This window comes from Myotis brandtii, unplaced genomic scaffold (assembly GCF_000412655.1).
Source record: "Myotis brandtii unplaced genomic scaffold, ASM41265v1 scaffold4, whole genome shotgun sequence".
NCBI lineage: Eukaryota > Metazoa > Chordata > Mammalia > Chiroptera > Vespertilionidae > Myotis > Myotis brandtii.
This window is the reverse complement of record NW_005365371.1, coordinates 7,047,942-7,068,097: the sequence shown is the minus strand read 5'-3', so window position 1 is coordinate 7,068,097 and position 20,156 is coordinate 7,047,942. Positions and strand designations below refer to the sequence as shown.

General features: G+C 41.7%; 1 protein-coding gene across 1 annotated transcript in view; it reads right to left on the bottom strand.

Annotated features, from left to right (window-relative positions):
• ATP13A5 (ATPase type 13A5) overlaps positions 1-20,156 on the bottom strand; it is a 106,977-nt gene that overhangs the window by 33,142 nt on the left and 53,679 nt on the right. Inside the window, exons 13-21 of the mRNA XM_005873204.2 lie at positions 17,049-17,110; positions 15,394-15,544; positions 13,015-13,101; positions 11,975-12,131; positions 9,914-10,031; positions 5,295-5,419; positions 4,329-4,489; positions 2,271-2,396; positions 1,075-1,154 (exon numbers count right to left, since the gene is read on the bottom strand). Of these exons, the coding sequence (XP_005873266.1) occupies positions 1,075-1,154; positions 2,271-2,396; positions 4,329-4,489; positions 5,295-5,419; positions 9,914-10,031; positions 11,975-12,131; positions 13,015-13,101; positions 15,394-15,544; positions 17,049-17,110 (1,067 nt within the window). The remainder of the gene's footprint in view (positions 1-1,074; positions 1,155-2,270; positions 2,397-4,328; positions 4,490-5,294; positions 5,420-9,913; positions 10,032-11,974; positions 12,132-13,014; positions 13,102-15,393; positions 15,545-17,048; positions 17,111-20,156) is intronic.

The following is a 20,156-nucleotide window of genomic DNA, read 5'->3' as shown; positions in this document are numbered from 1 at the left end:
ATTAAAATATTTAAATATTTAAACTATTTAAATATTTATCAGTATTTATTTAAAGTTTCACTATTCTCTATTCCTTTTCACTTTTCAGAAATCCATAGCCCAGAAATTGTAACATTCCCAGGAAGTAATAGTTAGGTTTGGACTCAAGAAGAACCATTTCATTCTGATGTGACATGGTCATCCTTATTTTTAATAAATAAGAAAGGACTTTCTTTTCTTTTTTATTTTGGTCTCTATACCCACTCCCTGCCAGGGCCAGATACAGTGAGAATATCTTTCACCTCTTTCAAGGAAGATCTGAGATCATTCATGTCTCTTCTAATGAACCCACCTCAAATAATTCCAGGTGAGAACTCATATACTTCCTCATTTTTTCCCCATTCTGAGCTATAGAAGCCCTTCCTGTTTGTATTCTCTATATCCAAGCAGGCAATCTTCCTCTAAGATATGCCTTGTGGGCCACAGAACAAATGTTCTCTGGGACAGTGAGCTTCTGAAATGTCCCTCAGGGGTCCCCACCTCCTGGTACTTGGGGTATTGGGTAATGCTCTTCCTTGAGTGTGGCTAGACCTAGTGAGTTGCTTCAAATGAAGGGAATATAGTGAAAATTATGGGATGTCATTTCTGAGATAGAGATATAAAAAATGTTGATCTCTCTCTCTCTCTCTCTTTCTTTCTTCTTCCTTGCTCACTCTTATGAAAGCCAGTGGCCACATTGTGAGCTTCCTTGTAAAATGATTAATGTAGCAAGGAACTGAGGGTGGCATTTGTCCAACAGCCAATGAAAACAGAGACTCAGCCCAACCAGCCTCAAGGAACTGAATCCTACCAACAACATGTGAGTTAGGCTGGTGGCAGATCCTTCTCCCTTAAGTGCTGAGATGTCTGCAGTTCTAATGGATACCTGATTGGAGCCTTGTGAGAGACCTGGAGCCAGACATAGCGTCATCTGAGCACACGTGGATGCCTGATCCACAGAACTTCAAAATAATAAATAGCATCATTCTAAGTTTTGGTGTAATTTGTTACACAGTAGATAATGAATACACTATCCTTTCATGCAATAACACCTACTTTAATTTCTGAAATTCTTCAACAAGGCTTGATTTTTGCCCAGGAGACATTCTTGCAAAAATGGTTCCATTCACCAGAATCTAAAGAGAAAAACAACTTTTGCAATAAGCTTAGAAAGAAGAACACTTCCACATAAAAGGACAGCCTTGAAAAATCATTTCTGGCCACTGTTTGAATATAGCATTGGGTCATGGTCATTAGATTAAATGTCAGGAAAGGGAATAAGGGGATTTAATGCTTTAATATGTAACTTTCATTCTCAGTCCTCCATCACAACTCTATTAATTCTTTCCAGGCCATTTTTCCCAGATGGGTTAACCTCTAATTAATAATAATAACTAAGGAGCAGCAGAGCACATGGGATAAGAGTGCTTAAGGAAATACAGGGTCTTTGTGTTTTTTTCTGAACTCTGTCTCCACACTTGTAGCATAGACAGAGAAAGGAGCAATAAATCTAGAGTTGAGAAATAAGCTTCTATTCTCAGCTCTGTCCCAATTAACTGCACAAACCATCAACAAGCGACTTAACCTCTCTGAGTCTCAGCTTTCCCATCTCCACAATGAGGAATTGGACTGAGAGCTTTTTGGAGGCCTTTGGGGACCAGATTCTATGGTCCTGGACTGGGAAGATGACAGAATTTCAAGACATGGAGAACAGATGGCTGCTGCCCTGGGCTTGTGTGCCACTTATCTCCTTCACACTGACAGCACAGCCCTGCACAGCACTATTTTAAAATAGACACACACACAGGACAAGATAACAAATGATTTTGAAAATCAACCATGGGCTTTTGTTTCCTCCTGCTGTAATTCAAGAATCCAGACAGGAAGAGGAATAGAGCTCATCATGACATGAGTTGGTAGCTTTCAGAGAGAAGCTGACCCACAAAATAGGAATGTGTCTGGAACTATCCAGAGGGTCTCCTTGCTGGGGAAGGAGAGAGGAGGGAAGCTTGGATTGGACTGGCCATGGGGCGACAGGCTATACCAGAACTCAAAACACCAAGAGGAGGTCATGAGCATGTGCAGGACTGGGTGGATGTGGGCAGGGCCAGGAAACTTCGGTGCCCCTTTGGGGACCTTTATTCTCTAGCCCTGAGACAATCTCAGTGATGTCACCTTCACTACTCTATTCCCCTTTTATGCCTCACTAATTTGAGGAGGAAAACAAAACACTTCATTTTTCCAGTACTCACTTTTGGAAGCAAGCTGTTGAAATGCTGAAATAGCACTTGGTATGATTTCCCACTCATTGCAAAATGATAACAGTTCCCTTGTTCTTCAGGAAGCACTGAACTGTTTCCAATGTTAATGTAGGTTTCCTAAAATCAAAAGGCATCATTTCCATGTGAGCTCTTAAAGGATCCCTCTGTTTTCCTATGTTTTCTGGAAGGAAGTATATTCATGTTTCATAACCATGTGAGGCTCGGCAAACACTTAATGTATAATTTGCCCATGGAACTTACACTTCTATGGCGAAAACCCTCAGAAAGTCTCCCAAAATAATATATGAACATGAAATACTTTGACAACATGATGCTCTGGATCCTATCCTGGGAGATAATATGTGTGATGTCATTTTACCTAGGAAATCATTCTGAGGTACCAGTCAGTGATTCCAAGAAGAACAGGAAGATTCTTCTCTCCTCTTCCTTCTTCCCATCTTGCAACCTTTTATTTCTTAAGATAACTTATGATTCATTCCTTCAAAAATAATTTTATACTCTACACTGTAAAATTCTTCTTTTAGCTCCTGACCTCTCCCCACCAAGGAAGGTGCCTGGATCTTCCACACCTTATGTTCCACTGCAAAAGCACTACTCCTTTTCTGAAAGCCTTTCCCTCTGTCTTTCACCTGTCAATGTCCCCCACCCCCCACTGTGTTCCAGTCCCACAAGAGAGCATCTGATGAATGCACATGCACACCTCATGCCAATAGGTGATAATGGTTTTTCATGTGACATTTCTCAGAGGGCCTTACATTTACATAGGTCTCTAACATTCAAATAGTATAAAAGGTGAGAAAATTTTATTCATTAGAGGTATCTATCTTAGGGAAGGCATTGTACTTGGAAGAAAAAACATTTGATGTGCCAAATTGGAAGGCAAAGTGCATCCCTTTACAACCCCCATCAGGAACCAGCCAACAGAAAGCCATGCTCTGAAGCATACCACTCGAGGCAAGGACAGGACTCCTTCTGTTTTTACTAGATTGTGGGGAGAGAACGTGTGTTGATGGGGAGCCAGGGAGAGGAGGAAAACCCGAGGCTGTGATGTGATTTCTTCCAGCAATGACCAAAACAAATGGGTAGCGTGAGTGGACTGTTTGTTAAAAATTAGTGAGGACCTGAGTATCGTCACACAGTGAAACTGAGGCGACATAAATTGATGTAGAACTCTGCTGAAAGCATAGAGGAAGCTGTCATCTTCCACAGCCCATGCAATGGGGTCATCTTCACACAGCAGGGGCAGGACCACTCTGTACAGTGGTGCAATTTGTCTACTGAACAAGGGCCTTCTCTACACTTAACAATCCAAAAGGCTGGTCAGCCTAGAAGAAGAGAGCATCCTTGTAATTTATCACCTGGGGGGCCATCTCTCTGAATTTACGCAAAGAAAGGTGGTGCATTTAGTGATGGGATGGCAGGCTGCAACCATTTCCTTCACATGAAAAAGCTGTTCTGTCACAGGTACACAGGGACCTTACTCTCGAGAGAAGCCGACACCTGCCACCTACATGTCACAGGTACAGAACAATCTAAATGCCCATGATTTGGGTGGAATCAAACAGACCCAAATTTGATATTCTGCTCTGAAGCTTGCTAGTTTTATGTCTTGGACAAGCTTACCTCCCTAGGCCTCAGTTTTCTCAGTTGTAAAATGAATAGTTTACTCAATTGTAGGGTAACTGTGAGTATTAAATGGGAATTATGGGTGTAAATTGGTGATTCTCAACCATGACTGAACATTGGAAACACCAGAAGGAAGGGCTGATGCCAGCTCCCAGGCCAGAGGTTCTGATTTAATCAGTAGAGCCTTGGCACTGGCCGCTTAATCATCCTCCAGGTTACGTCTACATCTAGCTGGTGCTGAGAAGTGCTGGTGGAAATGCTAAATGCTTTGCAAACTGTAAAGCTCTGGACAGATGTGAGGATTATTACTGTGGTAACTTGTGATGCCAAGAGAAGGCTGCCCAGGGCCAGCACTGTATCTATCAGCTCAGGCCACGGAGGGGCCTTTTAACGTTTGCTCACATTCTGTCCAGGTCCATTCTCTTGGTTTTCAACCAGCTGCCAGGTCACAGAAGCAGGAACAAACTCTTCTGGTTCATTGGCCTCAACGAGGATCACTTGGTTCCCTTGAGGAATCATTTCGGAGTTTTTTGCAACAGTAATGGCTGTTTGCAGGTTGTCACCTAGAGGACAAAGAAAGTCAGTTTGCTTTATGTATAAACCTCTCAGCAATCAGAATTAAGCTCCTCATCTCCTGAGTGTCCATACTACTTTGTTGGTGTTCTTTGTCAGCATTTATTGCTTTCCGCCTTATTTTATCATCATTTATCTTCCACTCTGCCTCAGTCTGTCTGCCCCTAGTGGTCAACTTCTGTCTGCATTTCCTTCCCACCATAGTTAGCATTCTGGTATCCTGAATGTTGCATATTTCCAAAAAATGCACAATGAATAAATAAGTGGTGGTCAATTTATGACTAATCCCAGGAGACTGACAGCTCTTAGAGGTGGGGTAACATGGTCCAATCTGATAGCATAAAACCATCCTTGGGATCTGGATTCCAGTTAAGCAGAGAAAAGAACACTTCACGCTGGGCCATGCTTCAATTTGATTATCAGGTGCCACGCCTATCACCACTGCCTTGAAGGACAGTCTAGCCGAGTCTCACACCCTTTACAAGGAGGTCTATTGGGGTTATTGATGAAAACACATTCTTGTGTTTAAGCATTTACTGTGAATCCCTTAGCAGTACACTGATTTTGGGTAGAAAGAGTAGGCATTAGACGAAGAAAAGAAGATATAGTAATTGCCTCCAAAACTCATGGTGGTGTTGGGGGAGCTACACATGTTTTCAGGTAACTGTACTACGGGGTGACAAACTTGACAGCAAAGCATCTTTCTTTCTGCCTCAGTCATATGAACTCAGCTCACACAGTATTTTTCTTATGCCCAGAAGACATTCAGCTTATCAGGCCTCCAGACACACATACCGGTAATCATCACAGTCCTGATGCAGGCCTCTCTCAGTTCCTTCAAGACGGGTTTGGTTTCCTTTTTCAAGCGATTCGCCATTATAAGAAGTCCCAGAAATGTTAACTCTGACTCCACCTTCTCTCTATGGATTCAGGAGAAAGTGAATATTAAGGATTATTTATATAGCCTCAAGAGTTGGATTTATTTCTTGTTTTTAAAATTTCTAAGTTTTATTAATGTACTACGTGCTTATCTATATATATATAAAAAGCTAACATGCAGAGTGTCCCCTCAGGAGTTCGACTGGTAGACGGGGAGTTCGATCGCTTGCTGTGATGTGCGCTGACCACCAGGGGGCGGTGCGGAACAAAGACAGGTCCCGGCCAGCAGAGGCCAGCAGCCAGCAGCTGGGGAAGGAAGGCCCCAGCTGGCAGCCAGGAGGCCCCGATCAACCCTGATCACTGGCCAGGCCTAGGGACCTTACCCATGCACAGATTTCGTGCACCAGGCCTCTAGTGTTTAATAATTCAAAAAGAACCCAAAAAACTTATAATGAAAACTAAAAGACCATGTTTTCACACTGCCCTTCTACTTCTCAGAGGCAGCAACCACTTTTATATCTTATAGCTGCCTTTAGTTTTCAATTCCATTTTTTAAAATAATGTGATTATCTTCCAACTCTTCTGGGTTTTAAAAATATTGTTAATCATTTATATTTTTCATTTCCAAGACCTTTTTTTGAGCTTAAAGTAATTTCAATTTATTACACATGTGTTAAGACATACTGCATACAGGATACTATAGTAATAGTTGAATATGCTATTATTCATTTCAACTTCTATTTGTAACCTGATACATGATATTAGCCAAGGATTTGAATAGTTTTCAGAATTTGAAATTGGAGGCTTGAAAATATAATTCAAAGTTGGATAAGAACACTTCTATCTGGAGTAGAATTTAAGTTGTTACATCCTTCCTTCAAAAGTCCATTCACTAAATAACTACTTGATTTTAGATCTTGTATTAGGCCCTTTGGTGAATACTCAGATAAACAAATATAAATCCTGTCTTAGTGATCTTAGAAAATATTATAAAAGAAAAGGTACCTTAATATAGAACTTGTTGAAGTCCCATCATTTAACTTCATGAATTTCCATTATAAATTGGATTACTACTTTCTCATTAACTAGAACTAAAAGGAAGATCCAAAAATTTTCTCACTGATTAATTCTGGTTTTCATCCCTACTTTATAGCTCTTCTCCTTGTTCACCATTTCAAGCACTCTGGACTTTTGTGACTCTATAACATTTCTAATAAAGTCCTGTATAAGGACGCTTGTGTCCACTATATCTATTGCCTGCAAAGCTTTTCCTCTAGATAGCTGTATGCCTTGCTCCCTCACTTTACTCAAATCTCTGTCCAAAGCTTGCCTCCTCAGAGGACTTCCTTGATCACCCCATGGGAAAGGGTGTCCCCTGTCATTTTTAAAAAATACTCTCAACCTGCTTTATTTTTCCCCTCTGTGCATTTTTTACTACTTGACAATATTGTATAGGTCTATTTTGTATACATATATATTATCTATCTGTCTATATACATATATTTTTTATATTTTTATATTGCTTATGCATATTTTATTATCTATTTTCCCCAATTAGGATTTAAGCTCATGAGGGCAAGGATTTTATTCTATTCACTTCTGAATCCTCAGTGCCTCAAAGAGCATTTCACACAGTCAAGCTCAATAGAACATTGCTAAACCAATAAAAGGGGACATCTTGATCAAATATTTTTTCTGTTTTATAGCTTGTGTTTTATTTTCTAAGTCATCTCATAAAACTCTTCTATTTCCTTTTCTGATGACAGTTTTTTTTAGAAGTTTTTTATTTTCTAATTGGAAAACTTAACTAAATATGATTTGATTCTAAAAAATATCAAAAACCCTATCCCTTTATCCTCTTTGAAAATAGTAACTAAATTCCAAGAAGCATACTAGACTCCTGAAATTCTCTTAGAAATCTGAGATGGCTAGAAATCTAGCACATTTTATCCTTATTTTTTTTTATTTTGATATGTTTAGAATAAAGTCTATCTCAGTAGCAGCTTTTAAATAAGAACATCACAGCTGTCTTTGTCTGTGGCAGCTGGGTGGTGGCTGCATTCCATGTCAAGCTACATAAATCTTCCTTTCACACGTGATCTTAATGTTCGTTATTAAAATTTGTGTCTTGAAAAATTATACAATCCTGTGCGTGATGGGTCTTTATGCTTGCTCAAGAATAACTAACACCTTGAATGTTAAACCTGAGAGTGCCATTCATACATTGCAAAATGAGCTTTGTGGTTCTATTTAGAAGATTAAAATGTCATGGCTGAAAGGCTCCTTAGGGACCATACAATCCTGCATTTTACAGATAGGAGAAGTTGACACTGTAAGAAAGGGGCAATGATTACTGATTACATTACAGTAGATAGACTTACGTTGTAAATACTAATGTTGAACCAAGAATATTTGTATCTTTTGTAGGGGAGCTAATTTTACATATAAGTATATATCAGTCACACAAAACCAAAGATAAGTGATAGGTAGATGATTCATTATTCAATTTTTCACAGTATTTCTCTACTTCTTTGTCATAGGAAATTCAAAAACAGCCTTTAAAAATTGAGAAACATTTAAAAAGATCTTCAGATTATCCTCTAATGAGGACAATTCATCCCTGTAATGTAATTAAGGATACTGAATTATATTTCATACTAGGGTCCCTTGGCCTGGCTGGCAATCGGGCTGATGGGGGGGGAGGGGGGGAGGACCTCGGGAGGTTGGCTGTGGGACCGCACTGACCACCAGGGGGCAGCTCCTGCATTGAGTGCCTGCCCCCTGGTGGTCACTGTGGCATCATAGTGACCAGTCGACTGGTTGTTTGGTCGACCGGTTGTAAAGATCACTTAGGCTTTTATATATATAGACTAGAGGCCCGGTGCACGAAATTTGTGCACTGGGGGTGGGGTTCCCTCAGCCCAGCCTGCCCCTCTCACAGTCCGGGGGGGTCCTGTGTGTGTGTGTGTGTGTGTGTGTGTGTGTGTGTATGTGTCCACTGGGGGCCTGCCCCCAGCCACATTGGAGGCTCAGAACTGGCGCTGTGTGTGTGTGTGTGTGTGTGTGTGTGTGTGTATGTGTGTGTGTCTGCTGGGGGCCTGCCCCCAGCCACACCATGGAGGCTTGGAGCAGGCGCCCCTCTGTGTTGATCTCTCAGGCTCCTAGCCTCCACTGCATGTTTTTCTCTCCCTTGAGCTGTGGCCAGGGTGGGATGCTGCCTGCAGGCTGCGCTTTCCTGCTCATGGATCACCGGATCACTGCAGAGACCAGGGGCAGGCCCTGCTGGGTGCTGCCTGTGGGGAACTTTCCTGCTCTGGGATCGCCATGGAGATCCCAGGAGCAGGCCCACCTGAGGGCCACCCACCCTCTGCACTTGCCTGCTCTGGGATCGCCATGGGGTCCCAGCTGGCAGCGGGGCTTAGGCGGCACATGGGGGTCCCGGCTGGGGGCGGGGCTTAGGCACACGGGGCTTAGGTGGCACACGGGGGTCCCGGCTGGGGGTGGGACTTAGGCAGCGCAGGGTTTAGGTGGCACACGGAGGTCCAGGCTGGGGCGAGGCTTAGGTGACACGATCACACCGCCTAAGCCCGGCTGCCCAGTAACACACACGGGGCCCTGATGGAGTCTGGTGATGGCCAGCCCGTGGGGAACTTTCCTGCTCTGGGATCGCCATGGAGATCCCAGGAGCAGGCCCACCTGAGGGCCACCCACCCTCTGCACTTGCCTGCTCTGGGATCGCCATGGGGTCCCAGCTGGCAGCGGGGCTTAGGCGGCACATGGGGGTCCCGGCTGGGGGCGGGGCTTAGGCACACGGGGCTTAGGTGGCACACGGGGGTCCTGGCTGGGGGTGGGACTTAGGCAGCGCGGGGCTTAGGTGGCACACGGGGGTCCAGGCTGGGGCGAGGCTTAGGTGACACGATCACACCGCCTAAGCCCGGCTGCCCAGTAACACACACAGGGCCCTGATGGAGTCTGGTGATGGCCAGCCCTGCCTGCAGTATCAAAGATGGTGGCTAATTTGCATATGGCGCTGATTAGCCAATGGGAAGCGTAGCGAAGGTACGGTCAATTACCCTTTTGTCTTTTATTAGATAGGATAAGAAATGCAGTTTGCACTCACTACCTCTTCAGATCTGAGGGGGGTATATTATTGGGTCCTGAAAGAACCTAAGTCTAAAGGATTCTGGAGGACTTTCAAGGTGCCAACTGTCTCTTTCCCTCAACTCTTTTGTATGTAGTCCTCCCAAATAGTGTTGGTCATTTTTGGTGGGATGATGGAATTCAGGGCAGAGAGAATTTGCTACTAGCATCAGGGAGTCAGAAAATCTCAACCCCCAACCATGTTCTGCCACTAACCAGCATTGTGATCTAATCAAGTACCCCTGCTGTGGCTCACAGTTAGCCATCTCTGAATTAAGGAGCTGAATGAGATTGAGTCTTCATCTCCAAGAACTTTCTTAATGATTTGAGCTATCCATTCATCTCCAGGGGATCCTTCACTTCATTCACACAGAACTGATTTTTGAGTTTTTTACCTGGATAAACTGTCCACTTCTGAAAGCTTCCCCAGGCTCAAGGTTTTATGGGCAAGGGCAATGACACGGAAGCCTTGCATTGTGTAATTCCTCAGTTCCTGTGGGAAGTTCCTGGGCACTGCCAGGAGAGAAAAGACAGGTAAATGCAAGGTCACATTGAAGGTCAATGAACTCCTAAGCAAGGCTCTGGGATGCAGTTGCTGTACCTTGTTTTAACCTTCACTCCATAAAAATACTTTAATAGAAAAACCACAGCTTCTAGTTAAAGGCCACAAACACTTCATAGTGTGTTCTTATTACTCTGACAGAAACAAATGCCAAAGATGTTCTGGTCATCAACTGAGTGTCAAATACACTGGCTAGATTCAGTATGGACAGACCTCAGGATTGTATCAACCTGGATGAAATGAGAGAAATATCGATTCTCTAAATCAGGGATCAGTGAACTACAGGCCAAATCTGGCCCATTGTTTGTTTTTGTAAATAAAGTTTTATTGGAACACAGCCACACCCATTAGTTTCATTGTCTATGGCTGCTTTTCGGCTACAATGGCAGGGGTGACCAGTTGAAACAGAAACCATGTGATAACAAATCCTAAATTATTTAGTACCTGGCTCTTCACAAAAATGTTTGTTGATCCCTACTTTAGATAATGGATGACACAATGCCAACACATGTGTATCTTGACATGGTAATCATAACTAATGATAGTATATTTATAAAATCTTTATGATTTATAGTATGCCTGTAAAGGCATTAGGAGGAAGCACAGTATAATGGGCGGTGTAGCAGCTTATGTAGCAAAACACTGACTTCCAGTCTCCACTCTATTACCAACTAGCTATCTGACCTTGGGCATGTTAAGTCTCTCTTCTGCACCTCCATTTTACAATAGAAAAAAGGACAGAGTTGTAGCTCTCTATGTACCCATTCAGCTCAGACTTTCTGAAGTAATCTTGCAGGTGGGTCTAATTTCAAGGAAGCTCCTACCTCTCTATTTCTTAAGTACAGGAGGGGGAAAAAAATCACTGAAGATGATATTAGCATTTCTAAAGGATCAGATTTTAGAACAATAGGAAGAATTGGAAGTGCTACCAGAAGAATAAGAGGTGACAAGTGACACCAAACCTGACAGAGCAGGGTTAATAGCTACTGGTTAAAATGTCAAAGAGATACTTATATCTGTGTGGCTGAAAAAGTAGAAAGAAAAGTATAGGTCATCAATCTATAAAGGATAGAGTTAATGAGAGCTATGAAGATCAAAGAAAAAAGAGGTACTTCTAAGATACAAAAGACTCCAAGTAGAGAGAGAAGTTAAAGCAATCATTTGCCAAATCAAAATTCTGTGCACGAGTTGATGGATATCAGCAATCATAAGGCGAATATAGATGAAAATCAAAAGGAAAAGGCCAATTTATCCAAATGAACTCATTTGAATGCAACAGTATTCTTATAAACCTGGGCTGCTGCTTAGAGGGTGCATATGTTTATAAGACTATGAAACAATACAAATCAGCTCAAAATCTGGCCCAGAAAGATGAAATTATTGTGAAAATGATCTATTACCTTGCTCTAATACCATCTAATTTACTGTAATCACTTTTTTTTCTACGACGTATCTTTTCTACATTCTCCTTCCATTGATGTCTTTGAGTCTCCTTTGAGTCTCCCAGGAGGTGACAGAACACCCCTTCTGTAGAATTGGTCTAGTGTCCCAGCCTCTCCCTTTGGCTCTGTCTTCTGAGTGCTTCTCACTATCACCCACGCTGGTTCTCTGAGCCCTGTGTAGCTTCCTCTTCTGGCTCCTGATGCTCGCTTCACATCTCCTTCTCTGATACCCCATTGTGGTTGGGCTTTTCTAGCTGGACCACAGCTGGGCATTTACTCTCTGCCTCTTTGCCTTGAAAGTATCATGTCTGCCTTATCAAATCTTTGAGTCCCACTTCCCACACACTGAGAAAACAACCACCTCTACACTTATTGACTTAGGCTTGTTTGCTTTATGTGTTTGGACTTTTAAAGCACTTTCACTCCCGAATGGGAAATGTGCCAGTTAGTACCTGTTTCAGGTCTGCAGAACTTGGCCAACATCTCGGGGGCGCCCTTCATGTAGACGTGGAAGTGATTCTCGCCTGCTAGCCCAGCGACCACAGACATCCTCTGCAGGCTTGACGAGAATGGAAACTGGCGCAAGATGGTGATAGCTTCCACAGGACTCTGAGAGTGGACCAAGAAAAAGGCATTTAGCCCAGTTGGGATGGCTCAGTGGTTGAGTGTAAACCCAGAAACCAAGAGGACATGGTTCAATTCTCGGTCAGGGCACATGCCTGGCTTGCAGGCAGGTTCCCCAGTAGGAGGTGTGCAAGAGGCAGCTGGTGATGTTTCTCTCTCATTGATGTTTCTATCTCTCTCCCTCCCCCTCTCTCTAAAAATCAATAAAAATTTAAAAATTAAAAAAGAAAAAAAGGGGCGTTTAAGAAGCGTTTAAGTGAGATTTAGTAGATACACACCAACAAACAGGGTTTCCTTTGCAATGAGCTCAGGGACATCATGAAGTAGTGTACTTGTCATAACATTGGTATTTTTCTGGCTCCCTCTAAGGTGATTCCCTCATCAAGTTGTCTGCAAGGCCCTTTCCTTTGGCTGCCTGGAGAAATCCTAATCATTTTCCAGGCCAAGTTCACAGGTCACCCCTCCTTTGTGGTGCTTTTCTCTCCCAGAAAGAGTATTCACGCCCATCTCTGGATTCCTGTGGCACTGTGTTTGGCCTTTATTATAGCACTTGGCACATTGTATTATACTTATTTGTACCTCTATTGATTTTTCTACCAGCCCGTGTACTCCAACACAGAGCCCAACGTGTCTAGCATTGAAATCACTCCATCCCTTAGCACCGAGCACAGTGCTCTAGCGTATATGGGTACTCAGTGGGTGTTGAATGAATTAATCGATAAATTCAGGAGTAAACAAATAAGCAAACCAACTATGGACACTGTTAAAGTAAGGCAAAATAATAGGGATATAGAAATATGTAAAATTCAGGGGAGTTTCATCTGTTTTAAGGGGAAAGAGCTACATGATTGAAAGAAGCAAATCATACCCGACTGGCTTTCGGTCCTGGTTTTATTATTATGTTTGAGTCTGACGTCCTAAATTTGCAGTAGTCTACATTGCAATCTTCCATTATCTGTTTTAAAATAAAAAACATTCATAAGATTCCTTAGGGAAAAATAATAAGAAAGAAATTTCTCTCATTTGCATAGCACTTTAATCTTTCCAAAGCCCTTTTCACATACTTTCTCTTCTAGGCCAATTATCTTAATACCCCATTGTCAGATTTCTGTTTTGTTGATTTACATTAAAGGATCTTCTTGTAGAATGTGGAAAAGCCAGAAATATTGTGACTGCATTTTAAGTAGTAATTGATGGAAGAAGTGTGAGCTATAGGCCAATGGCTCTTCCTAAATGGTATGTCTAGTAATTGAAGGAAGGCTTACATGGAGATTTACCCTTCAATGGAACTGAGCACATTAGCTCTCAGATGATTTAGGATTGGGTCTTTAGATAAACATGGGAGTATTTCTGATGCTATACCCATGCTACCAGCCTAATTAGGTAGCTAGATAATTAGCAAGTTAGCATATTTCAAAAAGGTTTATATTTTTTGGATATTATAACAGTGTAAGTCATATCACCTGAGAAACTAATATTAGCCTAATATATGGGAAAATCAGTCAAATATATACATAATAAAGGTCAGAATATAAGAGACAATAGTGATGTTCGCTCTGTCACCTATTTAACCTCGGAAATATTGCTGCATTTTTCTAGATCATAGTTTCTTCTGAAAAATACTCTAGTATCCCTTCCAGTGCTAAAATTCTTACAGTCTATAAGGACTTTTTCCCTCCCCCTTATGAAAGGTTCCTAACTACCAAAAGATGCTTAACTCCAGGCTGCTTCTCACCCAGCTTTAAACTTGATGAACATTCTTGCACTTTTATGCTTTGTTTGGGGTGGATATAACTGTTCTTAAAAACAGTTCTGACAGAGTTAATACTAATGATTTATGTTTCCACACAGGAACCTAACTCACCTGTCATTTGTGCAGATAGTGAACCCTCCTACTAAAACCAGGGTCAAAGTCACATATAGTAACGAGGGCCCTGTGTAATTCATTATTGTGCCAACTCTAGTGATGTTGGTAGGACATTGCTTATAATAATTTCCCTGATTCCTTCCCATTAAGATCCAGGAAAGTGAGTACTGTGTTGTCTTGGTGTCAAAACTATCTCCAAAACAAATGCTCTCATTATAATGTACTGACATCAGTAACTTCCCTGTTTAACAGGTTTCTTCTTTTTATTATTCTGGCCTTGAGAAAGCTACAATTTTCCTACCATACATCTTTAAATTACACTTCTTGTGAGATGTTCTTAATGTCCCTACAATAATTTGTTTCCATTTCTTTACAACTCTGTTTAAAATGCTGTCCTGTATTTGATGTATCATTATAAGTAGCTTTAGAACATTTTTTTTTGGAGGACAGGAGAATGTAAGTAACTAATTCATTCATTCATTAATACCCTCCATATGTTGGGCACTTTACAATACACGGGGCCCTTTTAGGCTCACAGTCTCAATGCTCACCACAAGTCTGTGAGTGAGGCTTTGTAATCTCAAATGCATGATGAGGTACAGACTCAGAGCCTTGGTTCTGAATTTGGGGTCCACACTAGAGAGTGGTAGAGTGGAGAGGTCTTACCACCTTGTCATAACAGTTGCCAAGATGGGTTTATGACCTTCAACTACCATTCACACTCAGCTCAGAAAATTGAACCCATTGGACTGAGAGTGCCCCCCCCCCCCCCGCGCCACACACACACACACTTTGGTGTATAAACCTATGCTGTCTAATACAGTAGCTACCAGCCATTTGTAGCTATTTAAATTTAAATGAAATTAAATAAAATAAATTTAGTTCCTCATTTGCATAGCCACATTTCAAATGCTCATTAGCCACATGTGATGAGTGGTTACTATATTGGACAGCACTGCTTTAGTCTACTGTTTCTCTGAGGATGTTTTGAAGAATATTTTTCTCCAAAACATGTTTTGGCCCATAAATAAGGTTTCTGTGGTCAAATAGGTTTGGGAAATACAGCATTTCATAGTCTCTCTTGAATATTCACAATGCACCACAGTATATTAAAGAAATCTTGCAGTCAAGAAATTGATTTAATTTTGTCTAAACAGCAGTTCCCAAATCCATCTGATCATGCAACCCTATTTCATGTTGCACTCATTAACACAGTCCTTTGGCACAGAGGCTAGGAAATTCAGGTAGGATCAGACTTCATTTGTGCATGATTATAAATCTTCTCTGGGTTTCAACCAAAGTTAGAAAAGCTTTAGCATTCCCAGTAAGGATTTCTTCATGTTTTCTTCATTCTGTAGAAGCAATAAACTATCACCTTACCCAGTTGGTGCCCTCAAACATTTTGAGGTCCAGAGGGTCTCCCTGGATGGTCTCATCGAGGAGGATCAGAGAGTGGCAGCTGGCCATGGAGGCACACAGTGGGCCCCAGGGCAGAGCCCTGCCTGAGGCAAAGCTGTGGACCTCCTGGAAACTGGTAGAGAAAATGACTGATAAGTTAAGGCCTTCAACAAAATCATTTTGCACCTGTGCCCCTTAAATCTCACTAACACAGAGCTTCAATAATACCCAATCCCTATGTCAAAAACCTTCAATAGCTCCCCATGTCCAGTATGATAAAGTTCAAACCCCGAGCCTGGTATTCAAGGCCCTGACTGCTTCAGTTCTATGTTGCCTTACAGATTCTACTCATACTGGTGTCCTTGATGCACAATTTTTCCAGAGCCAAGTTAAACATCTTGCTATTTCTACATTTGCACAGGTATTGCCCTGCCCTTGAGCCCTTGGAGAGTTTGCAGATATCAGCTCACTTGGCTTCCTTATTTTCTAACTGGAGTGTTCTGCCTGCACATTGCTGTTCAGAAAACCATCCTTTGAGATGGATGTGAATCTCCTTTTCAATAGTTTGCCACTGGTCAATCAATGCTGTAATTTCAGCATATAGAATCACAGGGACTTCTGTCAGGGTACTTGTAGCCTGCGCACATGATGGCAGCATCTCAGGAAGGCACACTGTAAGACTCAGAGCTGATTCCTGAAAACTCCCCAGAGCTGTCTCTAGGAAGTCCCACACCAGAGGCAAGAAGTCCCTCAGCCAATGGTGCAGAGGAGATGAATAGGATGCCTGCCCTGTGGCTCAAGTAAAAGCATGCACGGACTGCCAATATTTCTCTCTACTCAGCCTTTTGGCCTTTGCCCCTATTCCCTGAAACTCCTGGCATGGACGTCCAACATCTAAAGCTTGTTTTCTTCTTTGACAGTAGACCAGTTTGGTTTATCTTCTTCTCCTCCAGTCTTAGAGCTAAATAGAAATTATATCTAGATGTTTCTATCTCCCAAAAATTTTCAGAGTACTAGGGGCAAGGGAGTGAGAGGCAGGGTTGAAACTGCAAACATCCTTTTCTCCTTTTGTGACTCAGACCAGTAGAGGCCCTGCCTGTCTGAACAAAGACCTGGACTGGACCTGTACACAGCCAGGGGCAGAGACTCTGGAGTAGGGCTAGAGCCCAGGTAGTTTGTTGAGGCCCAGACCATGGGTCTCCTGCAACGATGTGCGTGCTGCCTGCCTGCTGTTACTCTGTGCCCTTTCATTCCGCTGGGGTGTAAACTAAGGGAAGAGATGGAGCTCTTCTTCTCTGGATTCCCTACCACACTAGCTGCCCAGGAAGTCTTTGCAGTTTTTACTTAAGCATAGTCCTGATTTCACTCTTTACTGCTCTGTTTTAGTCATTCAGCTTCTTAATCACTAACCTCCTTCTATTCCATTTTTCATGTGGAGCTTGAAGGCCTACTTTCCCTGTCTAATTCTGAAATTAGAACTCATTTAATTTAAAAAATTAGAATAATTGGGAGCTGGTTCCAGCCAATTATTATACATATTTTATGGGGCATTGATCCCTCAACACTGGAAGAATGGATTTGAGTAGCCCCAAGGCAGCCTCACCAATCACACATTCCTTCTTCATGAAGGTGCCTACCAGTTGTCAGCAGTGGGGACAGTTCCCCAGAGGTCCAGCCCATCCTCTGTAAGAGTGCCAGTCTGGGGGGGAAAAAAATAGAGTCGGTATTAGCATAAGATTTGGAGCTTTTAATTATATCATGACTCACATAAAAAACAAATTCCAGACCTAGCTGGTTTGGCTCAGTGGATAGAGCATCGACCTGTGGACTGAAGGGTCTCAAGTTCAATTCTAGTCAAGGGCACATGCCCGGATTGTGGGCTTGATCCACAGTGGGGAGCATGCAGGAGGCAGCCAATTAATGATTCTCTCTCATCATTGATGTTTCTATCTCTCTCTCTTCCACTCCCTTTCTCTCTAAAATCACTAAAATTATAAGAAAAAAAACATAAATAAACAAGTTCCCAAGAAATTAAAGTAGATCCAGTCATCCAAAGCCTTCTCTTTGGAAGCATCAAATTTTAAATCAGAGAAGGGCACCTGAAAGAAAGGTTCAGCAGGTGACAAATGATTCCCAAAAGACCATGTTGATAATTAGATGATTCTAATTACTAACCATTACAACAAAATGGAAGTGATTTGTTTTTGTTTGTTAATGTTTTGACTTGTTAAATGAGAGAGGTTCAGTGAATGGATAGCTAATAAGAACCAGCTTTGGCTTTTAGTTGGCACTTGTTATCTTTCTAAAGAAGAGCTCAGAAATTTTTTCTTTACTTTTTAAGACTATTTAGTTCACAGTCTGCCATCTGGTTCACACAATTTCCTAAAATATGGGTGATATGGTGACTTTCCAGATTGATAGTAAAATGTTGATAAAGGGCTTTGAGACTAAAAAGAGCAACGAAGTGCTAAATGAATATTAATGAATGTCCATGAATGGGCTTTATTGTTAGGTCAAGAGGAAAATAGTTGGAAGATTTGATTTGCTGTATTATGGGAGAGTATTTATCAGAAAATGTAACAGAATTCAAAACAGAACTGAGGACAATCATAGCACTTTTAATTTGCTCATTGTTTCACAGTTGGTCATGAACTACATATCCCAATGTCTTCAGTACGTAGGCTAACAGCTTTAGGCCTGCTTAATATCCATTCAGAGTAAAGAGCTGGCTACCAACAGCTTTAGGCCTGCTTAACACCCATTAAGAGTAAGGAGCTAACCACCGTTGTGTCAACATTATCAAAGCAAAGCAGAGTACTACCAAGTGTTGGGGAATATCCTGTTTCAACACTGACACCCAGGTCTCTGATGTACTTTTTAAAAGTCATCTCTGTATAAGACACTGAATTTTCAGTTTTCTACTAAACAACATCTTCTATCATTACAGCACATCACATTAGCACAGTACTTTACAGTGAAGTGATCACAATGCTTTCAATTCTTACAACTGAGTAAATAGGTAGACACAGTCTCAGGCTACAGGTGACCAGAGCAGCCTTAGGACACAATGGCCTGTAAATAAGAAAGAAAGAGCCAGAATCCAGTCATCTAGAGTCTTCCACTAGATGACAAATGGTAAATAAATTTGGCAAAGTATATGGAAAGACAAAGCCCATACTGATTTTTAGATTAAAGAATTAAGGAATCTTTGTTGTATTCATTCATTTGGACTTTATAGAAAGCTAACATGCCTGTGTGAGTTATTTCTTGAAGGGCAAAAACAAGAAAAGCTATTTGCTTCATTTCCCTCCTGCATTTTATAAGAAACACAACCTATGTGTTTCCAAATCCCCTTGAGTTGTTCCATTTCAAAAAGACTTAGCAACTTAATCCAAACTGAGATGTTTTTCTGGTGATTAGATTATGTTTTTAAGCATCAATATTTTGAACACGAAAATAGAGATGGTACGGCAGCAAATAGAAATGGTACCATGTTATTTATCTGCGTGAAAATGACCATAATACAATAAAGCTGACCATAAAATAGAAAGAAACCTAAATTATAGCTGAGATTCTAAAGAGAATAAAATAGATAAAGAAAACTTCTTGGCATAAATATTAGCCCAGGCTTGGGCTGAATTGAATAGAAAAGGGGGAACTTGTTTTCAAGAACTTACAACAAACCAACATTAACTGGAGATACACATGAGAACAAGTGTACTCAGAAGCCCAGTGGTAAATATCTCCTAAATTGAAACAGCCCTAGATGGAAATTCAATAATTCAATTAATTGTAGAGTGCTTTTATTCCAACATCGTGCTGGTAGAGCTTTATAATGTGAGAGCTAGAAAGAAACTTAAAGATAATCTTATCGAAAAAGTCATGCAGAAAGTTAGTCTAAATTCAGGATTCGATTTCTGATTTTGCTAACTCCCAATCAGGACTCCTTGACACTATCACATGACGTCATGCCACCAGGAGTTTGGCCAAGCTTGCTGAGGAGTGGTCCTTAACACAGACTAGCAAAGAAGCACATGAGGATCAGGAGGGAAAAGCTTTACATAGGAAGTAAGATAAACACCCTGTGTAAAATTAGTTCTAGAAATGGCCAAATATAATGAACATATTTTATAAATCCCCCTCCTATATTTTAAACAGTAATGATGTTGCTGGGGTAAGTTATGGGAGTCCCTATCAGAAAATGTCCAAAGGGCTGTTATCTGGCCCTGAATCTAAAAGGAAGCTACTGTTAAGTTAACCCTACTGGTTCCTCACTGATGGCAATAGAGGATTTCCTTTACCAAAGGAAGCTGAAAGAGAATAGAACTAAAGCAATCTAAGAGCTATGCCACTTCCAATTGGGGATGAAGACTTGTCAAGCCTGGTCCTGTCTCTCCAGTTTGTCCTCTACTCTCCATTCTTGACCTCAGTGTCTAGGACAATGAGCATGCTCTTCAGTTACCCCCAGATAACCTCCTGCTTCAACCCTATCTCCCTTCTATCCCTTCTTATCAAATGCCCCCATTGGAATAACTAAAACACACCTATAAAAATGTTACTGGCCCTGACCGGTTTGGCTCAGTGGATAGAGCGTCGGCCTGCGGACTGAAGGGTCCTGGGTTCGATTCTGGTCAAGGGCATGTACCTTGGTTGCGGGCACATTCCCAGTAGGAGGTGTGCAGGAGGCAGCTGATCTATGTTTCTCTCTCATCGATGTTTCTAACTCTCTATTCCTCTCCCTTCCT